Here is a 17,315-nt window from a genome sequence, read left to right as displayed (position 1 = left end):
AGCAATGTTGCTCTTGTTTGGTCCCTCACACACTAGTCCCAGGTAAACCGTAAGATCATCTAAAGACATCTTGAGTGAATCTGGATGAAACTTATGCTGCTATAAAATTTTAAAAACAGATTGCATGGTGTAACATATCAGCTATTTCTGTGCAGTGGGTGAACAAACTAATGTAGTGCTTTAAAATGACCATGTCTTAAAAGCTTTGTAAAAAATAATAGAATAAGATTGTAATGCAGTGGAATTCATACACATAGGTTTAAAAGGTCTGATAATGTTTAAACAAAACAAAAATGGTGATGTCACTTATATTTTGAGCACTGGTGCATGTGATATATACTGACACTTGATTGGCTGAAATTGTACTTCATTAATAAACTATCTGCCCCATGTCAGGCAGCCAGTTCCAATAAATATTTATCAAATTCTGTATATTTTTTCTGTATTAAACACGATTCATGTAAATGTGTTGTTTTACCAGATAAGAAATGTGTAGTTTTGAGACATCTAAAAAAGGGGCATAATTATATTATTATGTCATGTTATTCTGGTGTGTCTATGGCTTTTATACAATTCTGCACATCATTTTCGATGTATCTCCGTACTGTGTATTACTTTTTGAATAAAGTGCTAAATTGTTGCAAAAGTAAATTTGATTCAGATAGTGTGGAGTTCTAAAATGAAGTTATAATGAATTTTCTCTGTACCTGACAATTTCGTTTGTTCTGCATAGCCTTTGTAGATAGCCTTTGCGTGAATAGAAGCTATGGATGTACTTCCGCGCATAGAATCCTCGCCACCTTCGCTGAATCTGGTGAGAGGGGAGGCATGGAAGAAAACAATACGTAAATAGATGACCATATTAATGGCCCGAACAACAGCCCTAAATCACACATCATATCATTAGGCATTCTCTCACTGTCATGATGGAGGGACAAGTCAAGGTGGGATGGACAGCTGTCACGGCTCCATATGTTTTATTGTGACGCTGCAGATTGATTGTAGGGACTGCAGATTAGCCTCTCGCGCACACATCCACATGTGTGAGTGGAGCATTGGGAGGCAGAAGCCTGGATGTCCTTCAGACTAATTAGGAGATTAAAACAACAACGAGTAAAAGAATCATCATACTATCAGACCAAAGAATAGGGGAGACGACGGATGGAGGATGGGGAAGAAAAACAACAAAGAGCAAAATGAGAATTAGCATTGATCTGCCAGTCAATAGATAATTTTAAATAAAGTAATTGCCGCCTCTCAAGTTCTTCCTGACCTTTGTTGACAAGTGAAATCGATGCTGTTGAATCTGATACAAATCCGAGGTGCAGCATGTAAACATTGGTTTCTATTATGGCGCTAATACATTATGCTCCGTTAGCTAGCGTGGTGGCACCATAAACTGGAGGGGAATGACAAAAATGATTCAAAGGAAATGTCACAGGGGGATTTGAGGATGATTGTTTCTCCCACTCTGTCTTTTCGCTTCCATTCACACGCCACCAAATATTTCTTTGGTAATAAAGGCTTGGTGAGTACCGTTGCCCTTCACTGATTCGTTCTTGTAAAGGGTCACTGGGACTGGATTTTAGCCTTATTCGCATGCACTCTTGCAGAGAATGCAAGTGAGAGGCCAAACGCATACCCAAGTTTTGCAACACAAAAAGACTTCTTTAACTTTTGTTGCCATTTTGCTACCAAAACAACAACAGGAAAAATTGAAAAGAGTGGCACTGGCTATTATTGGTCAAGGGTAATGGCACGAGTGCTCCTATAATGTTCATTTTGACTTTAGTTTTATGGCAATGTGAAGAAATCCAGACAAAACCCTCATTAATTTCAAAAAGTGAAACACTAACTTTAGGAAGAAAAGTCGTATTTGGCCCTTGTGGGGTTTCAAATTAGGTCCTTCTTACATGAGCCGCAGAGTCAATTCCCTGCTCCATTCGCGTTTACTTTCCTTCCATTAAAATTGCTATTGTGCTCTAAAGGAAGCAGTGATATTTTATATGGGCCATAAAGGGGGTCTTACTTCACTTTAAGAAGCTTCTTCTCAGCTGCACATGGTGACAGCAACCCTTGAACTTTCATCGAAGTGACCTTCAAAAGCAATGTCTCTTCCTGGATTCATGATCAGCTTAATGTGGCATATACTGAAATAATTGGGTGGTTAATTTTGGTTGTTTTTCCAATAAAATGGTGACATTTAATTCCCAATCTTTTCTGACAACTGTTCATCGAGCTACACAAGCTTTACAATAAGTTTTTTTTCCTCTGTTGGCCGATAAAACTCCTTCATTGTTGACAAAGAATAAAGCTATTATAGTCAAAAGAAGATATTGAATTGTAATAACACTAAGGTTCCCAAACTTTTTAGAGGGAAACATTTATGACGTATTTCATCAGTGGAGCTGAAAACAAGAAAATTTTAAAATAGATGGTCATTTTGCCATGGTGTCAAGGGGATAAGTCGATTCTCACAAGTCACTCTGGATCGGTTGTCCGATCACTACTCAGTGTGTCCCTCCATCATGACAGTATATTTGTTAACAGACACTGCGGCAATATTTACCCTGACTGCCATCGCATTGTAGAAATCCATCTTCATGATAAAATATGCTGCCTGTGAACACAAAAGGAAAAGATGGCGTTACATGTTGTCTTGCAGGGCCTCTGATCTGTCCACAGCAGGCGTCAAAGATAAAGAGCTCTTTATACATAATACATTTCACACAGGCGGCACAGATAGGGCCACTCCAGAGGAGAAGAGATGGAAGGAAAGCAAAAAGACAAAGAGTAAGGGGGGTATGGAGGTAGCGAGAGAGAGTGATTAGGAGGACTTTGTATCAAGGGGAGGACAGTGCTCTTTTAATACACCAACACACGCGAGGGCCAGGAAAATCTATGGCGCTGAAGCAGCGAGCTAATGGAGATATATGACGGCCAAACGCTCTCCTCTGGATTTCATAATCAATGACAGCGCTGCCAGAAGAGACTCACAAAAGGCCAGAGAATATGCCGCGGCACACTCATGGTAAATGTGCTGAGTCCACCTCTGTGGGAACATTTTGGGAGCAAATTGGAGACTTTCATAAGTGGATTCACATCTCAACATATCTTCTATTTTTCCATAACAAAGTGAAAGTATGGAGTATACTTGAAAGGGAGAGGTAAATTCAGGTCTGGGTTTTAAGATGAGGATTTTATTGAAGTAACCTAATTCATGGTATTGGCTAGAAAAGATAAGGGAGTAGAGTAGATGTCCCCAGGAGATGCATTAATATCCTGGTTAAGACTTACTTCTTTTTTATTAAGTCTTATTTATGGTCCCAAAATGATTTTGATTGTGATTGGAATTCAACTTTTGTGAGTTTCAGTTTAGGTTCAGCTAAAATAGTCCTACTCACTGGAATGACAGATGATATTGGGATTATTTTTCATTGTTTTACTCAAATTAGGTACCAGGATACCTTCTGAACTGGTTGTCAGCCAATTGCAAAAATCATTTAGACAAACTTTCACACACACTTATACCTTTGGAAAATTAAAAGTGCCCGCATCAGTTTATTTAACATGTTTTGGTATGTGGGAGGAGACCAAAGTAACCCAAAAAAAACCCCAGGGTCATCCACCCTGTTGCCAAGTCTGAACATCAACAACAGAACATATTTAACGTTTTTAATTTACTTTTGACCTACCGTCAGAGGACAAAATATGTGGAAATGAATTGCGATTAATTCATTATTATGCTCTGGACACTGGATTGAGGAAATGTTCCTGAATTGGACCTCTTTTAACTTTTAATGGGGATCCCTTGAGTAGAGGAATGGGGCCTCAGTGGGCTAATTCAAAACTGCGCAAAATGTGAGTGATTTAAACAAGCGCTCATCTGTTCCCAAACAGCCTCTTTTTAGCCCATATGCACGATGTTAGACATCCTTCATCGTTTATTTTAGTGCCCCTGCCGCCATCTCCTCAGTTTTTTTCGTTGTTGAACGTGTCCCAAATGGCGTCTGGCAGTTATGCTTTAGCAAACAGTCAATTTATGGGCATGATAAATAGCTTGTTGTGATACGTTTACAAAACTCAATCCAGGGGAAAATTATATGTGAGAGCACTGGGTATTGGATCCGGTATCAACAATCTGTTCAATTAAGAAGCAGTTGGAGGCAATATGCCGAAAAGGCAGCCTTGTTTTACTAAAGCACACAAACACCAGCACACGCGCTCACGCACACGCCGACTACATCCATTTGCCTCACTCTATTCCTCAACGCACTTGTTTTAAATGCATCCCAGGAATTGAGATGCAGATAAAATTCCATCACATATTACATCATATTTCCTAAGTGCTAATTTCCCAATGTGTAATGAGTGAATTAGATTTCTTAAGGTCAGATGCAGTGACCTAGGCATATAGCAATTGAATTCTAATGCATGCTATCATAACTGAATCAATACGTCTATAGGTGTTCCTAGTTCTGGCTTACCATAACCATTTGTCTGCAACGTGCCCTTGCTCTGAAGCCTCGCCATATCTTCTGTATAATGACCGCTTGCTCATGCAGATGCCTGTCATGAAGTGATATTGAGAAGAGGATTAGATGGGTATTTTGTGTGGCCGAAATGAGGCGGAAAATTTTAATTAAATTGTGAATCTCTTTGTTAGTGTGCCAAATAAAACCTAAAGTACATGATCATCGGCAAGAGCTGTGAATGGAAATAAAATAGGCTGAAAGAATGGCAATCCAGCATGAGATTCATATAAATTGGGGGGAAAAATCCCATATAAACTCATGGAACTTCCTTGATAAGCAAGGAAAACAGTGATTTTTGCTTTCGGCTCACAAGCGTTATGATGTAGAAGAATTGAATCAAAAGGTCACGGGATCGTAAATGTAACACACACACACACACTGAAAATGGCTGCTCCTCCAGGCCTTTCTATCTTGCCCGATGAGTCTCTCTCCCCCTTTATGCAGCGACACACATTGATATTCATCTTCAAACATACTCTAAATGCAAGTCCATTGCAAATCTCCACCTTCAATGAGGCCATCAATTTCCAAAAGGCCATTTATACACCCAGAAAATCAATGCTTATAGTAGGATAGCACAACCCCAGAGTTGCACTTAGGCAGCTAAAATTGTTGCTAATTATCCACTTAACGTATTGATCAATTAACTAAAGTAATCTGAATTAACCTACTGTCTGGAAGTTTGTCTGCTGACCCTGCAGAATGATGCTGGGGTCACAGTACAGAACAGGCATGGAGAGGGGCAAGCGACATTTAGTCCTACAATTATGGGAGTGAGCCAGAAGCAGGGTATTCCCTGTAAATCAACATATACCCATCCCAGTTTAGATGTTTAATAAACCCTGGAGGAAACTTAAAAGCTAAAACGGCCGGACCAGCTCCATGAAATAAAAGTATATAATCTGTCAGCCTCACATGAGAAATTAAAAGATCGGTTTACCTAATGTAAAGCCGCACCCTGCAGCCTCGAAACCATTTCTGAATTCGTAGTGCAGCCCTGCTTTCCTGCTGCCTCTTTGCTTCATCTAACCTAAAAGGAGATAGAAAAACAACTTTTCTTAAGTAAAAACAAAACAAATTCCCCTTCTTGTGTGTGTGCATATTTATATAAATTTTTAATATATATATTCCATATTTACCAAATAGTTTAAACTATTGATTCAAGATCGGATTATAAAAAAATCAAATTTGCAACAAATAATAGACTCACGGTTGACTTAAACTTCAGGTTGCAGCTACTGCAAATTGTACACAAGTAAGTAACACACAAAGAAATGGCTCACTTATATACGGTTGTTTTTAGCGGTGAGATTTAAGCTTATCTTGCAGGAACGTAATAATAATGGTGTTGACTCCCTTTTAATTGGAGCGTGCAACGTTAACGATACCTTGATTTGTAGAACTTTAGCTTTCGGAACTCTTCAAGCACGCATTGAATCTGCTGCAGTTCCGCCATGACATTTCGAGCTTTTTGTTGTCATGGAAACGCAGGTGTCAATCAAAGACTCCGCTAAAGTCACTTCCGTTTTTAATGTTTTGCATTTGTCTACGCTGACGCCAATTTCCCTTATTTTAAATGTAGCCCATTATTAAGCAAATCACGCGAAAGGAGGTAAGCATCAGTCCCCAATACTTGGTAGGCTAGTTTTATTTCATTCTGATCATTCATTGTTTTTGTATGGTGTTTTTGTATGTTGTTAAAGTTTGTTATGGTTGAATTTTGCAATGTCAATATCTACAGCAGCAAGAAGCATGTCTACAACTAATTTTAAACAAAATCTGCAAAAACAATGGTTGCATGCAATAAAAATATGTTTTAGTTGTTACCGTTTTAATAAGTATAATATACTGGATATTTAAAAAAACGAACCAGTAAAAACGTGATTTAAAGAAATCTATTCGATATAATCATTAAGTTACTTAAAAAAACATCAAGTGATGTTTTTTTTGGTGCAAAATGGAAATCTATACATTTTAAAAAGTGCACAAGACTGTGTCAAACATACAAAAATAAGCATTAAACAAATTCAAATAAATCCATAGGTAAAGCAGGAATGAGAAAATATTTTCTAAAGTATAGTTTAAAATTCCTCTTCTGTGGATGCAGATTGTGTGTATTGATTGATCTGCCAGTCAGCAACTCTTCCATTCCCTTCTATCATCCATTTCGCCTCTTTGCTGACAGTATCTTCATCTTTCCCTCTTCATCATGCAGTTATCAGTTTATTTCTGCCCGCACTTCTTCACTCATTTCACCAGTCTCTCTCTTCCTCTTCAGCTATATTCACGTGTCAAAATAATCCCAGCGGCACTTCTGTGTGTGCAAGCAAAACTACGGTATTTTGTCTCCTCTACGTATTATGGATTATTCCTTAAATCAGAGTTCCTGTAAAGCTTTTCTCATAATACAAAATATTTTATCTCCTTGGTTGAAACCTACCTGAAATATATTATTAATTTCTATAAAGTATACATTTAAAAAAAGGACGTAACTTTAAATAAGATAAAGTTAACAGCGAGAATGTAGTCAAGAAAATGGGACTTGAAACAGACATAATTTTACAGCATCTGATTTTTTGCTAGTGCAAGTCTAAGAGCAAGATTTAAATATACAGAGATATCCCATCTAAATTCTACTGGTAATGCATTTTAGTGTACTGGATTTGGTGAGAGTGAACCTGCCGACCACTGTTTGGAAACCTCATTTCCAACAAAAAATGTAGGTATCAAATAAATTATGTACTGAACCGTATTACCATGCCTTAAGATGTGATCTTAAATATAATTTTCTCTTTTCTCTCTGTTTTTGTCTCAGGCTAATTTGCTGACCAGGGGCCACAGTGGATGTGAAGACCAGAAATAATCTGTCCTACCTAGAGTTATGACTACAGGGCAAACCCGCTACACTTCAGCCCATCCATCGAGTGGGCGGCGCGAAGGTGGCCGTCTGGATAATTACTGAAGGTATGTGTTTGTGACAACACGGCACCGACATAGAATGCGAAGTATCATTTTCTGACAAGACTGTGATGATGGCAGCAAGCCATTTGTCTTGCCATCCTGCTGATTAGGTGTCACAGGTTATGTTAGAGGAAAAGTATGCCACCGATAAGCCTTCTATTCATGGCCTGTCTGTACTTTTTTTCTTACCTTAATATTGCAAGTCAATTCATGCCAGTGCAGAAAAACATGCAAAAGTGACAAACAAGGAACCAAAACTCCTTTTTGTGCTAACTTAGACATTTAAACGGGTCTGCTCAATTCAATCCAAAACAAATGATAAGATACACAAACCTCAGTTACATTGAGCATATGCTCAAATATTGTAGTATTATTAATTTAAAATGTAAATAAACAGTACCTTATAATATATTACATAGCTTATACAGTGTGATAGTAATAATAAAAAGCCAACACACTTCATTACATTTTATATATTTGGCAAAAGTTTTTCTGAACTTTTTTTCGCTACATTCCTCGCACATTACCCTCATGATTAGGCTGAAAGAAAATGTTTTGTTTTGTGAGTCAGTCATTATGCAGCATTAGCCATTTATACCCTCTCGCCTTTGCTCTGTCTGCCACGTGCTCCATCGCGCCATACGGGGCATGTCATTTAACATGCCTCCAGTCACCTCTCTCACAGTTAGGAAGCTCATCCAACCAGTCATTCTCCATGCCCATTGTTCCTAAATGAGGGCCATATGCACTGTGGCCAGCACCGGTCATAAAAAAAAAAAATAAAAAAAAAGTGCGCACACACATTTCTGATATAGTGACAATGTCGGTCTATGGATGAGTATATGTGTGAGTAACACTGTCACACTCCGTTCCCCACTGTGCATGAATCATTATTGTGTGTGGCGGTGTATGAGTGATTAGGGGTGTGCGTATGTCTCTGTGTACGTGCCACAGTGGGGTGCAGTGAGTGGAATGTGTGTTTCTCGGCAGGGCCAGTTCGGCCATTATTATTAAACATCTGTACACTGCACATTAATCCCCCCACTCTGACGCTCTTCTCTCTGGCCAGGGATCACTTAATTGAAATCCATAATGACTCTTTCTTCTGTTCATTCCTTCAAGAAGGCAAACCAGAGATGTTTTGTGTGTGGATTTGACCAGACTATTAGCTATTGAAGTAGCTTGTACCACCTTTAAAATTTGATTGAACTATGTACGTGAAGGATGAAAAGCTCATTAATAACTTAATGAATAAAACACAAATAGAAGGTGAAAAATGAAATATTGATGTGATATTTGGGGAATCATTTTTTTTTTTACTGTAGTCACAAACTGCATCTTTATCATTGAGTGGAGCCAAAAATTGTGAGAAAATTATGCTTATTATTTGAGAAACAACTGAGAAATTACATAGACAATTGTAGTTTAAATGATCAATATACAGTTGTGCTCCAAAGTTTATGCAGCATACATGTAAACACATTTATATTTAAGACGACTTTAATTGCATGGTAATATATTCCATCAAATTGTCCTAACACAATTTAAAAAAAATCAATTTTTCACACCGGTGATAAAGGTCTGAGTGTGAGCATTCCTTCAAACTAAAAGCTCTGCTCTAAAAGTGTTGTTCTTCCTCATTGAGGAAAAATGTGTCCTCATATTTTATGCCCAAGGCTTCTGTTGCTTTTAAACCATTTTAAAGCCATCTCCTCTCCACCCATCCTCTCCAAGAAACCCCCCAAAACCCCCCACCCTCCCACCTCTCCTCATTTCCCATCCTAATATGCTACTAATGGATAAAAACCACGATTGTGCCGGTAGAGGAGAAATATCATACCTTTATTAGCTCACCTATACACACAGAACAGGGTAAGGCAAAAGGGAGAGAGAAGTAATGAATTGAGCATTGTGTAAAATAGTTTAATGCTGGGGTGGTTCATCATTATTTGTGGCGGATTGTGTGCAGACAGGGGTGATCCATTAGTGTGGTCGTTTCCATCTGTGTTTGTGTGTGTGCGTGCTTGTGTGTGTGTGTGTGTGTGTGTGTGTGTGTGTGTGTGTGTGTGTGTGTGTGTGTCCCACCCAGAAGGACATTCACTGCTGCCGGCCTCCCTGTCACCATGAGAGATTCATCGGCACACATGCTCACACACTGGCTACAGTACACATGTGGCATTATTGTCCATCATTATTCCTCTCATTCCTCCTTTCAACAATTTGTCACTGCACTGTCTTGTGTTGACGCACAATCACACAAATAGATTCATGTCGAAACATGTTAGCTGTGTTTGTGGGCCTGTGTATAGACAAGAATTAAAAACAAGACAACATGACCACGCAAACGAAGCAATTTTAAGCACTAAAAATATGGACAACATGTTTTTGGACATTTCTATTCTATTCATTTCTTTGTAGAAACTGTAGTCTGATTTGATACATAAGATGCTCAAATGGATGCTGTATTTACTTTGGCCTGCAAAATATAACTACTATAACTGTCATGATGTATGTGTGCCATGGCCATGCTTTTATGTATTTACTTAACAATGAATTTCATAATTATGGTACAAATTATCATTAGGATTTGTTTTCCTCTATGTTAAAGAAAAAAGTTAGAAATACCTGAAAAATGGCCAATAAGAGTGGATCTGAAAACTGAAGCATTGTTTGAAAATTCAACTGCAAAGTTTCTTGCTGACCACTTTTGGTTTCTTATTGGCAGTCTGTGCACCACTCTGAGAGTTACACGTGGCTAAGGCAACAATGACACTTTCAGATAGTCAATGCATTTACAGTATGTGATGTATGGAATATTGACATTCCAGAGGGAAATGTTTTATATCATGATCAAAGAAATAAGAACGTCACTGGACTTCAATTCAGCTTCACATAATTGTTTAATGTGTGGTAGGCTTTAGAGGTGGCTAACCTGATGGTGAGTGTACGAGCGTGTCAGATGTCCTCTGGCATGCCTTGCAGAGCTAATCATAACCACACAGCAGAGATTAATGAAGTCAAGAGCAATCAGTCCTGACACACAAACAGCATCATGCTCATATAGGAAAAGTACGACACTGGCTCAGATAGACTGAGTTTTTTTTTTTTTTAATGCACTGACATGTGGAGTCATTTAATGATTAATGAATCACTTCTTGTGTGAACATTTACAGGAACATCTGTTGTTATTGTCAAAGTTCCTTTCTTCATGCTTGCTTAACTTAGCCTCGCTGTTTATGCATCATATTAATTCTAAATGGTCCCATGCTAAATAGTGACTTTTATATATTAACTTTTATGTATGCCCATCACGTGTACAGAACAGTTAATATAAAGTCCTGTAGGCCTGCTGAAGACTCAGTTTGGGGAGTAGACTGGACAAAAACGTGCAAATTAGCCACCCACTATTAGCCAGTCAGGCATATCAAGCCCATCTCATCATTTCTATGTGAGCCTCAGGCAGGCAGTAATGGCAATGGACTCATGGTAGCTGGGGGCGCACCTGCCTTTGGGCCACTGTGTGTCCCCTGACAATGACTCCCCCCTCAACCAATTACGCAGCCTTTTGGGGTCTTTGGTTGTGTGTGTACAGGACCACCACCAAAACTGTAAGGTACAGTGATGACATTGCTATCATAGTTGAAGACCAGCAATGTTTGTGCCCCCTTTTCACATTTGTAGAGGGAAAAATAAGCAGGTCAATGGCAAACTGCATTCTAGCTCCTTGTCCAGAGCTTTAAGTCTCTTATCCAAACCTTGACCTTTGAGTCCTTTGGGTCTCTGGGCATTGTTGTTGGGCCACAGAAGCCCCTGATGCTATTTATCTGTTTGTGTGTGTTTTAGGAATTAAAGCGATTGTAGGCTTTTTTTTCCATAGAGAGAAAGGTAACACTTTTTGCAATGACTTTCTGGAAGTGAAAGCAAGGAATGGAATTGGCCCATTCTATTTAAACAGTAAGGGTGTAATACTCGATTACAAAACTAAACCACTGTAGTAATTCCAAATATTTCCGAATAGAAAATATCTGTAACCCATTACGAAATGAAATCCTGTATAGTATAAGGTATATTATTATATTTTTGTCCATGGAACTGAATCGTTTCTATTGATAGTCAGTGTGTTGTTAGGCTAAATCCAAACTCTTGGTGGTCAAAGGATACTCAGGTCACACTTAAAATGAGAAGTAAGTAATAGTTAACGGTTGCTGCTGGTGACCACACGATAACACGCATCAACAGCCTCCCATTTGTGGTTTGCCTTGTGTGTCCAAAGAACTTTGGCTTTGGCCAGTTTGGCCATTATCCACTTATTCCTTCATAGTGTGCAGTTAGATTTGTTTTTCCAACTCCATATTCACAGCTGAATGACTACCATGATTGGGCTTTTACTTTAAATATACCCGGGAGGCTTTGTTTATAGATGCCAAGGTAATATTTTTTAAAATAACCAAACACATTCTCCTTAATTAATAAGAAGACAGCAGTTGTAACAGTCAGGGAATTTTATTATTGCCTATGCAATGTCTCACATTTGGTGTGCATGTCCACTGCCACACATCAAAAAGCCTATTCATTATAGAAGCAATACAAAAATCGAGTAAACAAAATCAACCTTGTCCACAGGTGACTGGGCCTGGCCAAATAGCCTTTCATCATACAGGTGTGTATGCTAGTTTACACATTATGCTTTGAATTTAGATGGAGCAGGACTCTGGCTGTTTTGATAAGCACATGCGGCTTTCTACCGACTCCACCACGCATTCAAAATGTGGAATCGGCTGGCTAGCCTGACTTGAACAAACTGTATGGTGCACAAATCCAACATGTAGAATTATCTTGCGAGGTCTTGTCATTCCTCTTCCGTGCGATTATTTGTCTGGTCCAGGTTTGCAAAAACAACACATGCCTACATTCTTCCTTCTCCAGATATCTTCTCCACATAGGCCCAAGGACCCAATTTTGACTATGGCCCTGTAAGTTATATGCGAGGACACATTTTGGAGAATGTTGCAGAATTTGCTCTTTTAAAGCTATTCATTTCAACAGAAATATGCACTTTATTCATTCTGTTAGTATTTTACTCACCTAATGGCCCATGCATATATAATTCCTTCAATAGAGACTTGTGTGCATGTGGGGATTTAGAAAGAAATTGGGCCTGTTGGTACTGTTGAAAATCTCCCAATGTGGTCTAGGGAAACCAGCTTGATTTTAGTTTCTAAGAGACCATCCACACCCAAAGTTCAATGCTGACTGAGTGGCAAGCAAGCGATTGGCACAAAGGCAAACAGTACATCATTTACAGACACGGCTGTATCAAGTGGAAGCAGAGTGAAAGTGCATGTCGGATGATGATGATGATGGGCTTGTCTCTTCACATGTCAGAGGCAGCAGCAAAGGTCACTGAGCAGCGAGGAAGTATGAGGCTTTTAGAGAGGAGGAAACCACTAAATACTCCTAATCCCCGTTTATTTGCCGCATGGATGGCTACATGCTACTCTCGGCCTCATAAAATTAAAAGCAGGTGTGCACTGAACTGTGGCCAAGAGGCATGGATAGTGAGCGAGAAAGAGATGGAAAGAGGGTGGCGAGGATGATGAAGCAGGAAGGGGTGATGCCAAAAGAGGAAGGTAGACAAAGTGTGAAGAAGGAAGTCAAATTGAGAAGCGCTGATGTGCAGCCCCAAAACATTCTTTCCCAGAATGAGCTGTCACTTGTGCCTCCTTGCCATGGCGATCTATGGTTCACACAAGCCGCCTTTGATTAATACATTCCACCTAAATCATTGAAAGTTCCCCTTTGCGTCTTGCCCATAAAATGCAACACACAACACAAATCAGCCCCTTAAACAGCCGAGCCGGATAACAATTGGAAAATAATGCATCTTACCTGGGCCATCCCAATAAATTGTTTCTTAGAACACACGCCCTTAAACCAAAATCAATTCATCCGCCTCCAACTTTTATTAAAATTCTCGGTAATAAATCTTCTCCCAATGTTTGTTCATCTGTTTTTGATGCATTTATATCACTTTCGGTTCTGCACCAGTGTTTCCCCTGCCTCTACAGCGTAAAATGGGAAAATCTATTTGTGGCCAATAGAATTGTTAAAGGGGTGTTATGGGTGCCTGTTCTTGTGGAGAAAATGGGTGTCAATTTGTGTGCCTATGTATGTGTGTGCGCGCACATCTGAGTGCAAGTGTATTTGTGTGTAAATGGAATCGATAAATGTGGCAGTGTGGTGAGTAGATAGCACCCTTCCCCTTGCCTCTCTGATTAACCCACACCATTGCCAAGTTGACAGCTATATAACAATATTAGGTGTGTTTGAGTAGGAATGTGAGGAGAGCATATGTGTAAGCAGGTGTCTCAGTGTCATTTCAAACTATGGTTTTTAATGTATTTATTTTAACAAGAAACCTCCAGGGACTTTATATCAAGTTTATTTACACGTGTTGTTGTTTTTCTTCAATATCTTTGCTGTAATTGTCAACTTGTTGGTTGTAAACAATTATACAATCCTACATAAGCACATTCTGTAATGGTTGCACTTGGGAAATCCCTGCTTTGGTGGACTGATCAGTAAAATTTAGTGGAACAAGCAAAGTCTGTGATCTTATTTGTGACTTAAGTTACTTAAGTCAAACATAGTGTAGAAGTACAATTGTTAGTTTTTAGAAGAAAAACATGTTTTAGTGTCCAACTACCTTTTCTGTTCACCACAGTGTTGGTAATCAGTGGTCCAAGTTTGTGGTTAAATAGGGAAGTCTCAAAGTCACCTTAAGATGAATGAATTTTATTATTTTAATTTTTTTTTGTTTCCTGGAAATTTTAGGTCATCATAATTGCTTGGAAAATAACCTGTTAAAGATAAACTAAGTCAAAATTTAGATCGCATAATTTAAGGCATAATACAAATGCTCCCGATTCACTTATTGTACAAAAAACGAATGATTTGCCACTACTAAAGAGTGTAAAGATCTCTGATTAAATCCCCACCTTTATTAAGACATTTGCATCAATCGATTCATGTTAACTAATTAAGCTAATTGAGAAGGCTGTAAACAGGTTGTCGGAAGTACCCACCTGCTTATTCTGTGACAAACACTGGACCTTTAATTAAAAATGCTGTTAGATTCTGATCCAAAATTACTCAACGTTACGAAAAAACATATTTGCTCTATTTACAATTCAGACACACGGTGAATCAACTCTTTATGCTCACAAATAAAAAAAAACTGGCAATGAAAGTATTTTTATAACTAATCACTGAAAAGGTTAGTTTTTGCAGTATATTATAGTATCATTGATTAGCGATTCACCATTAGATATAATGCCTGTTTAGAAGTAGTTAACAAAGTTTTAGTGGAGAATTGCCCCACATTCAATGCATGGGATTGAGCAGTCTGGGTCTTTTTTATTTTTTTTAACCCATCAGTGTGTGTGTGTCGTGTTTTCATCGAATATGTGTGCAAGTGAATTTGCTGGGATGGGCCAGGCAGAAGGCTGCTCCGCTCTGAGCCGCATGGATTTGCTGCTAAAGTTTGAACAGCTTTAAATTAAAATGTATTGCCCATTCTCGATGTATTGATCTGAGAGCCAGCTGTGTCAATACACTGCCACTGCTATTTTTCCAATAACTTATAAAGATCTGCTATGGAGGCACAAATCCATTCTGTAGTGTGGCTTAACATTCCCTCTAAATCATATTTTTTTGTTATATTTGCCAATGTTTTTGGGTTTGCCCAAGTTTATTCTCATAAATATATGGAACAGTATCACAAAGACATTTAGTTTTTTTTTTTTACCTACTTTGGTCTTCTTCTTATCCATCCACCCAATCCCCCTATCCAACCCCCATTTTAAGCCTAACAACAACACATTATAATCAAAAAATCAATAAAAACACTCACAGAATTTTTTGTAGATCTATCCCTCTGTTTTCTGTACTGCTAATCCTTATTAGAATTTCTAATGAGCTGGAACATATCGCATCTGACTTTGAATGGTAAAACCGGGACTGGTCGCCTGCCAATCCCAGACCTCTATTACTAAAATAACATTTTTTTTCTCCTGCACATTTCTTGGATAACTGCTCTTCTCTTCGTCTCACCCCCCCTTCTCCCTCATCTTTCCATCTCCCTTTAATCTCCCTCCAACTCCTCTCATTGTCAATACCTATCTAATTCCACTTTAGCACCAGTAATTGGCTGATGGATAGAAGCTATGGATTGGTCTCTTCCTGATGACTGCATGACATTTTTTCTCCCCACCCCGAAGCTGGTAATACTAATAGAATTCCAAATCCGCGGCACTGGGATTCTGTCATGAGTAGGTCAACTGCTGTGTCAAGGTCCTATTGGAAAGCCAGCATCCAACATCTTAATTTAGATGTAGCCCCCCCAATCCTGCCCACCATCCACAAGCCTCTTCATTCTTTGCTGGATGATCACTCATCCTGTTTTTCTATTCATATGTAGTTTGACACATTTACTGATGAGCTAGCTTTGCCATTATTTCAACATATTACATACCGTTTCATATTTACTTCATTCAAAGCCATAATTTTACGCACTTGGCATTATGAAAATAATTTTATCAGTATATTATGAGGACGGCAACTTGGGTTCAATTTGTAGTAAGATTTAGTAAGATAAAATTTCTTTAATTTTATCATTTAATGCAGATGCTGTTAACCAACTCCTTGTCTAATCCTAATTTGTTGATACGTGTGTTCATGTTTAATTGTGATGAATCTGCAGAAAAGGGACGGTCAAATCAGGTTGTAATGCTAATTCCATCTGCTGACTGCATAATGCAGTGCAGCAGGACCAACTGAACTTGACCCAGTTAAACCTGACCTTGGCCTTTCACCCGTCTCACATGAACGCAAGTGCAAATGTCAACAAATTAAGATTATAAATCTTACCACCGCAGCTGCCAAACATACATTTAACACTGGTCCAGTCTTAGCGAGAACTATTCGCACGTCAGATATATTTAATACATTGAATTAACTATCAAGTAATATATTCATAAGCATTGCACCTGCCGTTCTTTTCTCTCTCTTCTAATTTTCTGAGAGGAAGTACACTAGAATGTTTAGTTTGATGAATGGTCTGCACATTTTGTTGAGCTAGCATTTCATTAAGAGTGTGTTGACTCGAGTGACTGACGCGTTAAATGAAGCTCATCATTGGTTTGCAAGTTAGTTGTTGTTTTGTGAGCAGCAATTGATTTTGTTAACTGTGCTTGACTTTTTTTTTCTTTGTAAAGGCTTATTGTGGATGTTTTTCCCTACTTTACCGAATTGCTGCTTTGGGAAATTTGTTCCTACCTGAGAAGTATTGTCAGTGTAATTTGCACAATTTTGCTCACTTTATGTTTCATGTTTTTATGAATTACATAAAATCCCAGTCAAAAATTAGCAGTCAGTAATATAATCTGGAAATTGGATTGGAGATTTCAGTGACAGTTTTTTTTTTTTAAACTGATTACTAATAATGGTTTTGCATAGTTAAGCCAAAACATTGATTATTATTATTTTTGTCTATTCACAGATTTTACTTGAAAGGAAACTAAAATATGTATGTATTGTTATGCCCTTAATATTGGTTTGGTCATTTTATAGTGAAGATTATTCTTAAGAATATATTATTATATGTCATACTATTAATTTAGTTTGAAATGGGTTGCTTCATAGAATGTGGACAGTTGTCACAATTCTGTCCTCCACTCTTCTTGTGAGCTTCAATTCCTAAGATTGTTATTAAAATGAGGCAATCTTATATCATATATTTCAGGTTAAAATGCCTTCATG

At 38.3% G+C, this 17,315-nt stretch overlaps 2 protein-coding genes across 7 annotated transcripts in view; one reads left to right on the top strand and one right to left on the bottom strand.

The window, feature by feature from the left end:
- spata17 (spermatogenesis associated 17) overlaps positions 1-6,026 on the bottom strand; it is a 57,212-nt gene extending 51,186 nt beyond the window's left edge. For all 6 annotated transcript variants that reach the window (XM_077712824.1, XM_077712827.1, XM_077712825.1 and 3 more), the window contains exons 1-5: positions 5,924-6,026; positions 5,476-5,565; positions 4,488-4,569; positions 2,570-2,620; positions 708-811 (exon numbers count right to left, since the gene is read on the bottom strand). In XM_077712824.1, coding sequence (XP_077568950.1) covers positions 708-811; positions 2,570-2,620; positions 4,488-4,569; positions 5,476-5,565; positions 5,924-5,991 — 395 coding nt within the window. In that variant the 5' untranslated portion in view covers positions 5,992-6,026. The remainder of the gene's footprint in view (positions 1-707; positions 812-2,569; positions 2,621-4,487; positions 4,570-5,475; positions 5,566-5,923) is intronic.
- Positions 6,027-7,350: 1,324 nt separating this feature from the next.
- The window catches only part of esrrga (estrogen-related receptor gamma a), a 147,684-nt gene continuing 137,719 nt past the window's right edge, over positions 7,351-17,315 (top strand). The window contains exon 1 of the mRNA XM_077713219.1: positions 7,351-7,499. The gene's annotated coding sequence lies outside the window, so the exon portion shown is untranslated. The remainder of the gene's footprint in view (positions 7,500-17,315) is intronic.

The sequence above is a fragment of the Stigmatopora nigra genome, chromosome 3 (assembly GCF_051989575.1).
Source record: "Stigmatopora nigra isolate UIUO_SnigA chromosome 3, RoL_Snig_1.1, whole genome shotgun sequence".
Lineage (NCBI taxonomy): Eukaryota > Metazoa > Chordata > Actinopteri > Syngnathiformes > Syngnathidae > Stigmatopora > Stigmatopora nigra.
This window is presented reverse-complemented; position numbering and strand designations above follow the sequence as displayed.